Source organism: Gallinula chloropus (genome assembly GCF_964237585.1).
Source record: "Gallinula chloropus genome assembly, chromosome: 5".
Lineage (NCBI taxonomy): Eukaryota > Metazoa > Chordata > Aves > Gruiformes > Rallidae > Gallinula > Gallinula chloropus.
In genome coordinates this window covers 29980754-29997250 of record NC_140090.1, presented here as the reverse complement: position 1 = coordinate 29997250, position 16497 = coordinate 29980754, and the positions used below count along the sequence as shown (strand labels likewise).

General features: G+C 38.1%; 1 protein-coding gene across 1 annotated transcript in view; it reads right to left on the bottom strand.

Moving 5' to 3' along the window:
* The window catches only part of AOX1 (aldehyde oxidase 1), a gene marked incomplete at its 5' end in the record, with an annotated part of 81917 nt that overhangs the window by 40335 nt on the left and 25085 nt on the right, over positions 1 to 16497 (bottom strand). Inside the window, 12 exon segments of the mRNA XM_084264559.1 lie at positions 1062 to 1119; positions 2649 to 2703; positions 6347 to 6394; positions 7431 to 7609; positions 8118 to 8306; positions 8894 to 8959; positions 9586 to 9700; positions 11134 to 11186; positions 12925 to 12999; positions 13455 to 13583; positions 14239 to 14334; positions 15823 to 16014. Coding sequence (XP_084120685.1) covers positions 1062 to 1119; positions 2649 to 2703; positions 6347 to 6394; positions 7431 to 7609; positions 8118 to 8306; positions 8894 to 8959; positions 9586 to 9700; positions 11134 to 11186; positions 12925 to 12999; positions 13455 to 13583; positions 14239 to 14334; positions 15823 to 16014 — 1255 coding nt within the window.

Genomic DNA, 16497 nt, shown 5'->3' with positions numbered 1-16497 from the left:
GGAGTATAGTAACTTAAAACAGAGCACAATACCCTAGCACACACACCTAAATTCTGTAACTCACTAAGTTATGTGCCTCCTATACCGGAACCACCTATATGGGACCATATACTGGTTCCCCCTCCAAATAATGATCTTCTCCTCCTGGTGTTGCAATGCCCTGCAGTGCAATTCCCTTTCATTTTAGCTCCTTTTCAGAATGATATGTACTCCTCTTACTCTTCCCACTGGGTGTGTGCATTTGCATCCATTTTGCTTAGGTACTAGATGATGTCTTCCATCTGATTTCACCATGTTTCTACATTTCTTTAAACCCAGTGCCATTTCATTCTCACTGGTAATCAATACATGACTAATCATATAACACTACTTGACTGCTAAAGAGAAGCTAACTAGTCTACTGAATGCTTGGACAAGGCACAATGCAAGCTAATAAAAAAGCTGCAGCTGCAGCTAATGAATTACTTTCCGTTAGTGCCCTTCTCCAGATAATCCTTAAATTAACATTGGTTTTCTTCCAGAATAGGCGGCTTTTGACAGCAAAGCTAAACACACTTGCTTAACTCTATAACCTGCATGGCAGTTTCTTAGCTGGGATAACTGCCACTGAAGTCAGTAGAGGCCTGACAGCAGTTAACAACCTGAAAAGTCTCAAATGACAGAAAATAAAGATAACATAATGAAATAAGCTTATGCAAAAGTCTTTGAAGGACTGTGTCTTAAATAAAGAATTTACTAGTAAGTAAAAAAAGTAAAAGTAGTTCATTAGTTAATATTGTCATCACAAATGTACTGAAAGTTTTTCTGTACTTTGGACAGCTGCAAAGAAGATTTGGGCCATATTTAGAACAGTTACACTCAAATTTTAGAATGTTATACTCATGTAACTAACACACATAATGCACATACTGCACTGGATTGCTCTGCAAATCTACAAATACAAGGTGACTTATGTTGTTTCTACTTATTGTTCTCTTTACATTGGTTCCCAAATGAAAATCTTAATCCCCAATTGCAGTAATTTCCAAAATTATGGAACTCAAAGTTGAAAAAAAGGATATGTTTTTTTCTTAGATAATACAACAGCAATTCTTCAGGATCTGCCTGCCTCTCTATTACCTGCATTATGAAATAAAGAGATCATGTGTTACAGAGGGATCTTACATAATTGTCTCACAAGGATTAACTATGATGTTGAAATACAGGGATTGTGGATTAATTAATGTGGTGTGTTTGTTCAGAAATAGAATCCTGTCACTTGATCATAATCTGCAGATAAATAAATGAATGGGTCAGGCAGTACTGGTTAAACACAACTTTTTATAGGAAGAGACAACTGAAAGGAAAGAGAGTCTGAGTAAGCACTAGAAGGATGAGAGTAGAGACAAAAGTGGTTTTGAACTAGAACCTTCGTTGATTCTTCTCAGCATGAAACAGAAATCCCTTAATTTTAAAGACATTGACTTGTGAGTGTGAAAATTTTATGTATTTTTACCCTTTCATTTACAGGGACTCCTCAGCATAAAAGCAGAGGAAAATCTTAGTATAAGATGACCAGGGACGATACACAACTAAGTATATTTTCAGTGCAATGAAATTTAATGTGTACAAGTAGGGCTTATGCAGGCCTTGCTTTAGCCTTATCTCACAAACGTTGCTGTATCATCCACATGCTTCAGCTTGTTGGAGACAAGGTAATACGAACGTTGAAAACATTTTTTTGGGACCCATTGCTGCAGAATGAGGAGAGACTGAGCCTCAGGCTTCCCTCACCAGTTCTGCTATGCCAGCAGCGTGTTCCAGTTTCCCGGGTGCAAGACAACATGAACTAGATCCTAGGGAGCTGCTTTGGCAGGGGGGTTGGACCCGATGATCTCTTGAGGTCCCTTCCAACCCCTACAATTCTATGATTAGTTCAGGAATTTATTTGGAACCGCGGAGTGAAGTAAGGTCTCAGAGTATGTGTGTAAGCACAGTTGGCATGTAAGGACAGATAATAAAAGAAAATAAAAATAATTACTTTTCCTTAATTCACGTGGTTAAAAAAAAGTCAATAACCTCTCTCTAGAGTATAGAAATATTCTCCAAAGGACTGAAAATTATCTCTAGAAGAATTCACAGCAAGGCTGGTATGCTTGTTTGCTTTTTAACTAAGAAATAAACTTGTTCATTTCATTTTATAATGTGTTTGTTAGAAGAAGTTCTTATTCCGTTGATCTACAAAGTAAGAAAAAGTGACAAAATGTCTCAGAAAATGAGATGTGCATTTTTGGCATCAGGAACAGAAAAAAACCCCTACTTATTTCCTGATAATGATTGAAACTGTGTTAGTAAGCAGCATATTCTTTTATTAGTGATGTACTTACTCCATCTACATCCACTTTAGGACAATATTAGTATACGGTTTTAAGTAAACTGCTATCTAATTATAATTCTAAAAATTCTGTGATATGAGGGGTGATACAAAATCATTCAGACTATATAAAAACTATGGTAGAAAGCAGGATGATATCAGGAAGATCAAAGACAAGAGATGATTATTAATGAGCAAACTGCTGCTCCAGAATAACAGCTTTCCTGGATAGGAACTGTAGACATTAAAGCACTGCTGTTCAAAAAAAGAAAAAATAAAGGCATCAAAATCTTACCTTCCTGCCATTCACAAAAAAGACAAGCTCATCTGATTGCTGGGGACAAGCCATACTGTTGCATTAAAGTCTGAAAAATAAAGCTTTTCACATCAAGAGATGTTAGTAAAATGCTATATGCTCCTGAGTTTGCTTTGTCCCGCAGAATTTATTTTCAGACTGAGCATCAAATTAAGTAGATGGGGAGGGGCCACTGTAATGTATGCCATTTCTCAGCAACTAGCGTCTTCAGATGCTACTGCTTGAAACTTTTAACTCTTCTCTGGTGATCTGAAACAATCTGGAAAGAACTTCAGCCCCTCTAATTCTAACCCTTTAATTTAAGGGATAAAGAATTTAACAGTGAGCGAGAGACTTCTGGGTTTGAGGTACAACTCCCAGGCCTGGACTTTTTTATATTATCCAGTAACTGATGAATTCAGGATACGTAGAAATGCCTGAAGTTAAAATCCAGGGCATGCAACATTACCCACTTCTGTGGACATCAAATGCCAACCTGTGGAGCTATGCTTCTCATTTTAGTTTGTCACTGACCTGTTTTTTTTTTTCCTGCAGAGTGACATTTCTTAACAAAATAAAGACTGCCTTAAAAATTTCCTTCTCAGTATCTCTGTGCCATGCCAGCTTTATACCCTGACTGCTGTGGGTGCTGTTATAAGATGACCATACTCTATATGTACAATGGTACTAGAGAGAGAAATCCCAAATCCTGATTTGGCTTTCTAGATTCTTATGCATTTCTGTGGTTGTGCATCTAAGAAACAAGGTCAGTAATCTTTAAATGCTTTATTACAGCTGGCCTTTCCCCCCAACTCCCCCAAAGCAGACTGTATATATATGTCTTTCAAGAGTCTCCATTTGTGTACATACATGTCTTTTGCTTCATTTACTACTTTTACATTTTACAGTAAAGGCTGCTGTATTTCATTTGAGAGTCAGTGAGGCTGGCAACACAAATTAGTCAGGTCTTCTACCACTCCCCTCTAGAAGGAAAGAAAATGATTCTCAGCAGAGACATGCTGCTGCTTCTGTATTTTAGCTCCTGATGTATGCCTGAGAGCTACAACAATGCAAGCTCTGAAGTCATGTCAGTTACTATGTCCTGCCAACTGCAGCAATGCTGCAAGATTCCACATGTGTTGTAGGTACAATGACACAGGTTCAATGGCCTAAGAAGACAGAGAACCTGACCTGATAGTAGATTTTGGCAGTCCAGTATCTATCATGTATTGACTGTATCTATCAGTTATTGACACAGTAATATGCCAATAACCATCCAACGTGCCAGCTCCTTAAAGCCCTAACATTTCTGCTTATCTAGCAAAGTGAGGGTGTAGCACATGATGAATCCCTGGAGTACAACTACCTCAGCATTGTAGGTGGGGAGATGTCATTGCCTGCAAGGGCTGGGTAGCGATTTTTACAAGATTGGACTTGTCTGGAACTAACCAGCACCTGTGCTGATGCATAGGTACATAAGAGAACAACAGATAATGCACCTTTCACCAGTTCAACACAACCATATGCTGCCTGCTTCAGCATATCCCAGAATCTTCCCATGTTTCAGGGCTGTTATGGACACAGGGAATTGTGAGCTGTCATTAACAAGACCATGCAGTGAAACTAAGATGTTTCAAATGAGAATAATTATGGAAGCAGCATTCACATTTAACTTTCTTTATTGACTTTTGTACAATATATAAAAGCCAAAGTAATACAAAGAAAGTGAAGAGAAAGAAGTAAAAACCATTGTGGCTTCAGCTGCCTAAACTATACTTCTAGCTGATGTGCTACAACCTGCCTGGCCTCCAGCTGCTATGTCGTATCTTCCAGCCCTATGATCTCCTATGTATCTGCTATCTTATGACCTCTTAAAATAGCCTAAACAGCTATGTTTTTAACAGCTGAATTTCACCTACTCATAGTATTTAGAGACAAACAAATTGAAACAGTAAAGATCACCCATCTTAATAGTGAACGCAAAACTAGTTTAAACTACTCACCTGATTTCTATTACAGATACAGTATCAACTCATAAAAGGGATGGAAAGCAAGAAGAGAAAATAGCCTGAGGAAAACTGAGAGGCAGTGAAATATCAAGAGCCTTCAGGCTGACATGTCAAACAAATTAGAGCCATTTATTTTAATTACAAATGGCAGTCTTCGTGTCTCTAGAGCAATCCGACCTATGAGTAGCTGGAATAGCAATCACCACCCTCACCAAGGAATAACTGATTCAGAGGTTCACTGAAACCACACACTGAACGCTCAAACTACCTATTTTCCCAGTACTACTTACTTATCAAAGAACCTGCTGCAATTTTCAGGTGCTACCTCAGATAACTTCTGTTGACTCAGTCAATAAGAAGTGTATTTTCTGTATTAGGATGTGTCCCAGATCAAAGCCCCAAAATCAAGTACCATGGAGATTTGTGTATCTGTGTGTGTGTATATTCAGAACTGAAATCTCAGCTTTGCACTTCCAGATCAGGAAAATCTAAAGTTCTCAGCCAGTTCAATATCATGGATTCTGATGCTGAAATCTGAATATTGTGGCTGAAGCTTTCATAATATATTAACTTTGATATATTCTATGTAATTTCTACAAATATTTACATACTTCAAATTTGTTAACACCAGAATTCCTGCTACCAGTGCTGCTTTATATTTTCCTGTTTTCTCTAGCAGTTACCATTTTGGAGTGGTGAAATCCCACTGCATCCTAAGCAGCATCAGATGGCTGATCTTTGTAGATCATCCTTTGATCTCATTATGTTTCTTCCATCTTCTTTATCACAGGAGTGCTCAAGAGTGGATAAAAGCTCTTAACTGTACTTTCCTGACTCAATACAGTCCTGAGCACAGGATCAAGCACTGCCTAAGAAACCTTGCCAGAGACAGGTGCATCCAGTCTCCTATTCAAAGCACAGTGAACTCCATGTGAGTTTTCCCATTAAGTTCAGAGGCTTTTGGCTTGCTCCATGAGAAAAAGAAAGCTTCTGAGGGAAATTACAACTAAGTGAGTCTTCCAACTTTTGGGATAGAATTAATCTGTACATGTAAAGCCAGCCATTGCAATTTGCCTGGCATAGCAAAAGAAAATTGTAACTTGTTTCTTACATGTTTTTAACACAGAGATACCTCTGCCAAAATAATCTAAAACAGCTTTACTACAAATCAGAGCATCACTTCTGATCAAAAAGGGACTGAATCCAACAAACAAGGTTCCCATTCTTCAACAGAAAAAGATCTCTGCACTCAAACCCCACCATAAGGCTCAAACATAAATTAGAAAATCAGCTGAAGGCATTAAAAATCATTTATCCTATGTTGTTAAGCAATACGTGGCTGTAAGGTATCTAACATACCTTTATACTTCATCCTAACTTTCTTCTCCTGAACCATTTGAGCTGAGCTGTTCAGCACATTTTTCTTGTTGAATGTGTATGCTTCAAATGCAGGAAATGTGTTTCTAGCCGTGAATTGCAGTAATTTAAGTGAAGCACTGTAATGAATATACTGGATAGAGAATGAAGATAAGGATAGATGTAACATACTTATTTTTCATAGCCACTTCTATTCTTAAATGAGAAAATAGTATTTATCTGTGTGTTGATTTGTATTGACTGGGGCAGTAAAGCAGTTTTTCATTTCGTTCCATTCTGTTCAGGTCTTGTGCACTCTGTTTTGTCACTCACACAGATGCGGCTCGAGGAGCAGAAGAAGCAGTTTCATCATTTGTGTACCTATGAGAACAAGCAAGAAATAAAGAGTTACTTGTTAATATTATTTGACTGACAAGCTCACAATACTGCCCATATCAAGTGCCTGCAAATCACTCAGCAGGGTGTTCTATGGAAGATGGCTGGAAGGAAGGTCAGTGATAACTGGGGTCAGGGCCAAACAGGGATGGAGAAGCATGGTCTCTGCACTGGTGGATTTCACTTCCTGCAGGCTCCTGTGATGACTGTAAGCCCATGAATCTATTGATCAATTGATCGGGCCAATGATGCCCCATCATGACCGCAGAAATACTGTGGGACCAATCTGTGAGTGAGAGCTCAAGAATTTACAGGGCAGAGCCTCAGGACACAGTATGGACTTATACCCTGGCAAGCACCTTGCTTAACAGATGTTGTAAACTAAATAAAGACTTACAGGAAAAGAATTGTAATAGCAGTGGGAACATGACAACAATGTACTGTTACATAAAATGTGGAATATAAAGGATAGACAGTATAAGAAGTGTATTGCCTTGTTTGTTTTTCTTTCGTTGACTCAGAGTTGGTTATTTTATCTGCCAAAGAGCAGTGGGTACAGCAAAGAGTACCAGAATGAGGTGACAGCTTCACAGTGCAAGTCACTGGGGGAAAACACCTGGAGGGACACTGCAGATACTTGCAGGCTGATCTACTAACCCACTGCATGTTGGTAAGAGGAGCTATTTAATCCTCTATAGGACTTGACATGAAGAAAGGAAGAGGCTTCACAGAAGGAAGAGATTGTAAAAGTTATGTAAATTTCAACAGATAAGAAAGGATTATACAGAAACATGGAAATTCTAACATGATGCTTGAATACCATTTACTGGAATAACTTGTGTGAGTGAGATCTGTTACCAGATACTTCAGTTACAAGCAGCCTTCAAGGAAAGGAGACATAGGATATTGCTGTATACAAGGCATAACTAACCGGAGACATCATTAGGCACCCCACCATTCAAGGGTGCCAAAAGCAGTATGCACTTCTACCCAGAGATGCCCAAAGAGACCCTTCCCCCACCTTCTTATTACCATCTTAGTAAAGTCATCTGCACAGCCTGCCCGTATTTGTTCAGCAGTCAGAGGGCTGTTCAGTGCAAAGGTCTCTGTCAGTCCTCTTTCACTCCTCACACTAGTTATTGCATCTCTCAAAGCGAAGAACACAGAGCATCCTAAGAACAGTCCTGCCTCACCTAACCCCTGGGGGGAAAAAAAAAAAAAGTTAAAATAGGTGTATGTTTTGAGCAAATGAGAGGAACACATGCCATATAAATATCAAGTAAAAATCTTAGAAGTCAGTGACTCAAAAAGTGGTTTTTCCTTTGGTAAGGAAGTTTATCTTAGATTTAGTGGAAGCAGGCTTAGATCACACAAAGTCTTCTGATGTAGCTGCTTCCAGTTTGCTAAAAACACTGACTTTAAATATTGGCTATTAATTTTACAGTATTTTTGGCTCACTGCTAAACTGAAATTTAGAATAACTGCCAGTCAAAATTAAAACTGAGATACTACTATGAGACAAATCCTGAAGTCATTATAATTCCTTGTGGACAAATATCTCAGCAGGCTTGACATCCTCTCACTAGTTCTGATGTAAGATTCCCATTTGCTCCTTATCACAAAGAGGTCAAATCCACCCTTATTCCATACTCCTCACACAGTGCTGTGATACTGAACATTTTAATCTGGATTGTGATGTCTTGCTTACCTTGGATGCATAGATGGCATAAGGATTTTGGGAGGATGACAGCAGGGAAACACTGAACTTTTCTGGAATGTCACAAACAGCAGGGATCTTATACTGATCTGGACCCCGAGTGTAGAGGGCTCCTTCTGGAGAGTATTTTAATTCCTCCATTGTGTACAGACCAATGCCTTGAACAAAGGCACCTTCAATCTTTAAGAAAAGAAATAGCATTTATGAACTCATGTTTGTTGAAATGGGTAAAACTTTGGCGAGAACCAATTTGTATCACTAGCTGTTAGAAGATCATTTTCTTTCCTCTTTGTCTAATGGGATTCTTCAACATTTTTGGGCTACCATGATGTGAAAAGCTTTCACACTCCTTTCTTATACAAGGCAGATGAATGCTTTCATGATGAAGTGAAGGGATCTTGAACTAGCCTTCAATGAGGAAAGGTGTCTCCCTGCTATCAAGTGGAGAAGGCAGGTCAAACAACTGGAGAATTTGTAGTCTGTAGGTCACAAACAGGATTTAAGTCCAGCAGACAGTGGGCATATATATATAGGAAGTGCTACAGATTAACACTGGTGTAAAATTCAAGCTTCACTTTTATCTACAAAGCTCTGACACTGATTCAAATGGGGCAAATCTACAAGTAAAGGATCTTCTAATATGATCTATTACTTACAACACCATCTAGTACAAAATTAACCTTTGCTGAAGTAATGAGATAATCTTCACTTCAGATAAGCCTGTCAGTGTAATAGAAATAAGGCATCAGGAAATTCTTGGTACACACCTGTCCTATATCCACAGCTGGATTTATGCTGCATCCAACGTCCATAACAATATCTGTTCTGAGGTTCTGTCAATAAAATTCAAATGTAAATTACTGAGAAAGATTCACTGAGCAGAAGCATTAGAATATAATGTGGGTTAGAGTTGGTATTCAGTGGAATAATACATACTAAGGTAGACGCCCCTCCATGTACACAATTTCAGAGTAATTTCCCATTACTCATTGCAAGCAAAATGGGCGTGTAAGTTAACAGAATTTTAGCCAGAGACAGCCCTGACAGATTTTTCCCATTGTCCAAGGAAATCCCTACATAAGTAAATACAGATGGAGGGCATATGATCCAGAGTCTATGACATTTAACTGTCTAGATGGTCAAAAGCCTGGGAATACACTATTCAGCTTTGCTGTAAGTTGTTTGCTGGCAAACAGGGAGAGAACAAGCAAAGAACACGGTGGATGTCTGCCATGACCCAAAAGGTGAACCCACATGGCACTAATACAGATGTGCTGAGAGCTGGTTAACATTGCATAGCTTTCATTCTGCTTTGCCTCTGACTTGAATTTGATATTGATATATTTACTATCAGGTGAAAACAGGTGACTAATGCAAAACTTGAATCGTTACTGGAGCACCCAGTGATACAGACCTCATTAACATAATTTACAAAACTTCCGTGATGCTCAGTAATTACCTTGTGATCTCCTGTTAGACAGTTAATTTCAACCTCTGAACAAGCAGCTCCATAAAGAAAATAGCTGAATGGCTTTCCTTCCCCTTTCTCCCAATCCATGTTTTCATTGTAACCTCTGATAGAAGAAACAAAGTTCACAATAAGAAAATTAATGAATGCTTACATCGTAGCAAAGCAGATGAGCACATGAAAATTTGAAACTATTTCAAGTAAAATGTTAACAGGTTTAAACCTCAGCAGGTAAGTTCTATGAAATCCTTGAAGGCACTAGCAATTTAGGTTTGATGGAGCTGGTATTTATACGAAATTTAGCAGACACGCAATCTGTTTCAGTTCATGAGAGTAACACCAGCATAATCCCATAAAAATACTACTAAAGAAATTATAATCAAGTAAAGAATACAAATTTAAGGTAATGGTTGCCGAGGCAATAGCACATAAGGGAATTCAGAAAAAGGGAGAAAAACCGTTAGGGACCCATGAAAGAGTAAATTACAAGAGATAAATGAAAGACTTAGAATTACAGAAACTGGCTACAGAATGAATGGAATAAAACCCTAAATATTGAAATAGAAGTGTAATTACTTAGAAGGGAGAGGGACTAAATGAGGAGACTGTAAGAGTCAGGATTGATGGAGTAAGTTAACAGACACTGCTTTTCACTATCCTCCAGTATCTCCCAACAGTGTGAGCTATGTGACCAAGGCGTATTTTCTGACCATGTATGACTGAAATGTTTTTATTGAACATATTTTAAATAATGTGCTGTAAAAGAATTATTGTATAGTTGAGGGCATTGAACTGTGCATTGAAAAAAGGGATACACAAAATCCACATATTCAGATTCTAACAACCCATCTACCTCAGATGGCTTTGAGATTCTTGGACATGGAGAGTATGACCTGTGTAAGAACTAGATCAGTTCAGGGATTTGCAGATGGTTTTGGGCTCCATTAAGTATCAATAGCAAAGTATGACTGTTGATCATTACTTTGTTGATCATTCCTAAAAGGCTGCATAAGCAGAAAACATACTTGAACAGAATTAACAGCAGGAAGTGAGGTTTTGTCTGGCCTTTTCTGGGTGTTTTAAGTAAGGGTTTACAAAGTGCCTCTTCAACTTACTCTGGACTGAGTACGTGAAAAGTTGTTACTCATAAGTAGGTAAATACTGGTGGAGAGAAGATCTAAGGCATAGCAGGCTAAGGAAGAAGCTTTGCTTGTAATCCCACCCATGTTGTAGCACAGGAATTTTTACTTTCTGGTTCTTTACAGATACCATGGAAGAATTAAAAGAAAAAGGACCACAAGAGAGAGCAGTGGGCATTGTGTTTACTGAGCCCTATAATAGCATGCTGTTGCAAATAAATCCATATCTAGAAGTATATATGATGGGAATTTTCTGCATCCAGAAGCAAAGAGGTCAAAACAGTGACTCCAAAACTAGGGTCAGTGAGCAACCCCAGTTCTCACGTAAGCACCAAGTACCCTTCTAGATTTCACTTAGTGCTTTCACTTAGTATCTGATTCCCAAGTTAGTTTATATTACCTAAAGTAACCAGTAGCTGAAAGACTCACACTCTGTTCAAAAGCTTCTTTAACCTGTAAAATAGAGCAGCGTTTGTGGTAAGCCAAAGGACGAGTCAGTTACGAACACAGCATACATATATTTCCTTAATTTATATACATTTACTTATTCAATAGTTCAATAGAAACAGGTCCCTCTGTCAACTGAACAGATCTGGTTGGTAAGTCACTAAGATAAAAGACCTGTATGACCTATTTGCACAAAAATGACAGCTGACAAGAGAAATGCTCTGTGCAGCGTTCTTCTGCCAGCAGTAAAAAATGACAGTATGAAGTCCTAAATCTATTTCCTTTAAGTGATTCTTATGTTAGCTTTACTCAGTTTACAAGTCAAGAAGGTTTAGGGGTTTTATTTTGTTTTTAATGATTGTAATTTAATGAATCTGCAAGATATAAAATGACTTCTCTGCATATATTAACATACGTTCTTAGGTCAGCCATTTCTGTTAATATTTTGGGTGTGTCTGAATTAATCAAATTTATCTGGCACCTACTACAGCAGAACTGGATTTTATCTTTGCATACATGGCTGTTAGTTATCAAGTTACCACATGTATTCCAACATTACTAATGCCAAGGAAGTGTTTACATTTTCACAATTATTATAGTATTTAATCACTTGAGAAGAAACACCCATGTGTACTGGATCTGTAAATGCCCCAAGGCAGGGATTGTCCTTTCCATTAAGCCACAGATAATCAGCAATACTGTGTAAGAAGACATAACAAGTTTCCTTTTAACACCTAAATATATAAAGACAGATTCTTAATGATATATTCATAAAATAGTTGATATTATTGCAGAGATTTTCTATTAAATAAACCCCAACAAACCTTGTTTCTAGCCCTAAAATTCTATTCCATTTTCAAGTGGGCATCAGCCAGGGGCCATTTCTATAAATGGCTTTAGCACTACTTCTGTACTACTCCACTGCAAATGTAACTAATATAACTAATTACATATTAGAGCCATGGGAGCAAGGATTCCCACTATCTTTCTTGCAGTTCTGTAATATACTGCATATGTGAGAGATGGAAGAAAGAAGTTGAGAAGGCTTCTTTTTATTGATTTGGTAAAAATTAAGACTTGACATGGAGAAAAACTGACACAGTACACATACACCTAGACAATCTTTTGTAGACAGCTTGTCTACAGCTGGGGTGGGTCATTTATTGCACATACTGGTATTTTTTGCTATATAGAAACTTCAGTGCCTGTAGAGAATGGAAGCGTATTTGATAAGACTGGTCCAGTCAACGTGCCAAGAAGCAATGGTTAAACAAAGAACATGGGAGTGTGTGTAGAGTGAGAATCTGGAACAGCAAAATATGCATGAACCTGGGAGTGAATGGGAACTTGGAGGAGACTGTTGAACACCAGCCTGGGAAAAGAGAAGCACTTAATTAAGTGTTTTTAATGCAATTTAGAGACCCATGCTAAGTGGTCATTGGGGAGCTTCCCTTTAGAGGACGGTGTTTAAGCAGTAACGAGCGTGTGTAATAAAGCTGATTCTATGCTTGCACCTCCAAATGTGACTTCACAGACAGCTTCCCCTCCTTTTGAACTAGATATGATCTGAGGGTTGTTTCCCACATATCTAAACCAAGTACCTACAATCCACCTTGAAAGAACCTGTTTCTGCAGTTTTGAACTGTAGTATTATTAGGCTGAGCAGACAGGTAACAGACTACAACGCATATACTACAGTTTCTGCAAGCGCACAGACACATTTACTAGGATTTACATGTATTACCCAATCATTCCAGGTCCCTTTTGGGTTCTTGTCGATGATAGGCTGCAGGCGTTTCAGAAGAGTTTGGCAAGCATCCTGGTGACATGTCAGGAGAACATAACACAAAGACAACACATACGTGTTTGGTATTATTCAAGATATGCTCTAGCTAGCACTTAATTAGTACATGCTTTATTGTCACCTTGTTTGAAAATGTATGGTAACAGGTGTCATTTTAACTGCACAGGTACAAACCTTATAAAGGGTTAAGTTATAAGGGCTGGAATGTGCATGGATCAGTAGATTTAGAACAGGAAACGAAATTTGTATGGGACTAGGATTTCATCAAATAAAAGCCTTTTGGAGAAAGCTCAGATAATATTCCGAAAACTCTTAACCATCAACAAGTCATGTTTCTGCTTGGCAATCTGCAGTAATATTATTAGTAATCTCAAACTTTATTCTTGTGAGATCACTAATGCTTAAAGATTGGCAAGTAGTAAGTACTAGGAGGGATAGGGTGTTTTGTTAAACTAAATACTACTTCTTACCTTCACAGCCATGCCATTGACATCTGTCCCTGCAGATCCTACTGAGGCACATGCATTAGGAACAGTTGTTGTGCTCGTTTCACAGAAGTGAATAGATGACATGGGGATGTTCAATTCCCGACTAGCAACCTGTTTCAGTAAGAACATATGAACATATTCTTCTCTGTTTTAGAAACATTTTAAACACTCCCAGTATGTGCTAGAAGTCAGTGATACCAGGAAAGACGAAGTTTTAGCAAGTCCTCTTGCAACCTCCAGCTTAAATAATTCTGCCCAGTTTGTCAGTACAAAGGGACAGAGAAAGGCAATGCTTTAGTTGTACTCAAACTCTGGATTGAGTCTCATCTCATTGGGTTCCTGATCTTGCAGTTATATCCTGCATGACTTGAGCAAATTAGGTAGGCCCAGATCCCAAGCTTTCACTGACTTGATAAATATCTTTACATATCTGTCTCTCAATTATGATCATAACAAAACTGTCTGGAATATATATTAATCTGAATACTGTCTTTTTTTTTTTACCATGTATTTTATGGGATCAGCCCCCAAAAATCTTATGTCTCTTCTCATACAACTGGAAGAATAAAACCTGGTTTTCCTTCCTGCTGTCTTTACAACTTAATGAAAGGATCTCTGCTTTCTAACTCTATCAGTGCAAATAAGCAGTGGCTATGCTGATAAATAAACTGTTCTGCTGGTACACTAACTAACCAAGAAGAAAACCTTCATGCTGTTTATCTGCATGACAGATAAAACTCAAGGTGTTGTCGGAATCATTTGTTACCTGGATCATTTTTGTATGAATACCCTGCCCCATTTCAATTCCACCATGTGTCAGAAGCACAGATCCATCAGTATAAATATGAACCAGAGCAGCAGCCTAAAAAAAAAACCACACAAGATTAGACTAGTGAGAAATGTGTTATATACAGTGATGAACTGCTGAATCAAAGAAATTACAGCTTTGAAATGTACTTAAATTCATCTGTTCAATGCTTCTGAATAGAAGGCAAAATTCAGAATGCTAGTCCCTGTTCTTTCTCTACAATAAACTTCAAAGGAAAAGATACAAATTCTTAGAGAACTGTTCTTCCTGTTGCTGAAATAAAACTACAACTGGCAACATTATCTCAACAGCTCAAAATAAGATGGAACACCTCTGTCAGTAGTGATGGTACCTGCAAATTGCTTCAAGTTCCATTTTCTCAATAATGTTTGAAAGCTTTTGGACATGGGCTTTTCAACCACATGGGTTGGGCAGGAAAATTTTGACTGAGATTTTCCTCCTGGACACAGTTGGAAGTACCACCGTAGACTACAAAGGTCCTGTGACTTTAGTGTGAAACAGACACAGCCCATTTGATATAAGCCAGTTAATTAATTTTCAATTGATAAAATGCTATTCCAGAAGTACTGGACACCTACATTAAACAAAATATAAGCCCCCAAATTACTGCTGTCCTCGTCTTCCTTATATTTAATTTTTGATGATATCAAAGCATTAAGTCTTTAAGAATAGCATCTCATATAACCCCTGGTTAGAAAGAGTAAGCTCAGAGCTATTTCTAGAAAGGATAACTTATCCAGTGAACACTTTGCCTTCTGAAAATTTTTCGTAAAAGTTTTCAACTCAAAATACCACACCACAAGAGATGGGACTGGCCTTCAAGTATGCTGGGCCCAAGTTGCCTGGGTCCTCAAAACCAAACAACTTTGATCTCAGCTAGAAGAGAGCTGGAAGCTACTGCAGCCCTCAGGGCATAACCCTGTATCCTAAGGCAGAGTAACTGTCATCTTCTACAGAAAAAAAAAAGCTTAGCTCTCTCACTCTTTAAAGAAACCAACCTGAGAAAGATAACGTGTGCCTAGTCCGAATGGAAACTTCATTGGTACAATGGCAATCCCTCTTTTCTTCCAGTAATTTTGTTTGTTAAATTCATTGACAGCTGTTTTCCTACTGTAGTATGCAGATTTCTTCATACATTCATTCCAACACTGTATCAAGTTTTGTGGATCAAGCTTTTGTTTGAAGTGCGTCTGATCGTTCTCCTTATACATATTTATTTCCCTAATCTGAAATAATAAAATGAACAGCTATCACACAATCCTGTTAAAGGAAGACTGACTATTTTGAGGCACTAGTAGACAAGATCATTGTATGATTTTTTTAACAATTGACAGCTTGGTTCAGTTTTTAAGAGCATGTTATTCATTCAAACAGACACCAGTAAAAAAAATTATGACTTTTAGCACAAATTATGTTTGAATTAGAAAAGACTTGTTCAAACAGTTGAGCTAATCTAAAGGGTTTAAACTTTCCAAATACATTGACCTCAGCTGAAGAGAGAAGACAGCTTCACATTGTCACCTTTTCCGGTGATAAACCAGTTTTATCTGCAACTCCTGTTATCCAGGTTTCTGTCACCAGTCCTGACTGGGGAAAGCCAAACCCTCGGAATGCTACATTTGATGGCAAGTTTGTTTTGCAAGCACAAGCCCAGCATCTCAGGTTGGGAATCTTGTATGCATTGTCCATTTTTAACAAGGATACTTCTGCTACCTGGGGTAGGGGACAAAGAGGTATAGTTAAATTTCAGAGCAGTGCTTCTTTCAAATTCTCATTTAAATCTTCCTCATCTCATAAACACCTTAACTTGAGACAATTAACTTTAGAATTGTTTTTCTGTCCATCACAGGTAGTAAGAAAACTCTTACGCACACATACATACGTTATTCATGTTTCTCCTGCAGTGTATTTTTCAGAAACAGATTAGACAGCAATAGCATGGGAAGTTACACAGACAGATTTCAGAGTGCAGAAAACATCCATGGGGGAAAATGACAAGGAGATGAGGGGTAGTAACCTCAACAAACATTCCAGTTACAGCTAGAATAGCCTATGCAAGCATGAAGAGCTAGTGACTGATATTAAAGCATGTTGATTACATACAGTGCAGCCCTATGAGGACCTGAGGCATACAGCACAATAAATTGAAGACACAGTACAGAAATGAATTGAGATAGCAACAGGAGAGCTATCACT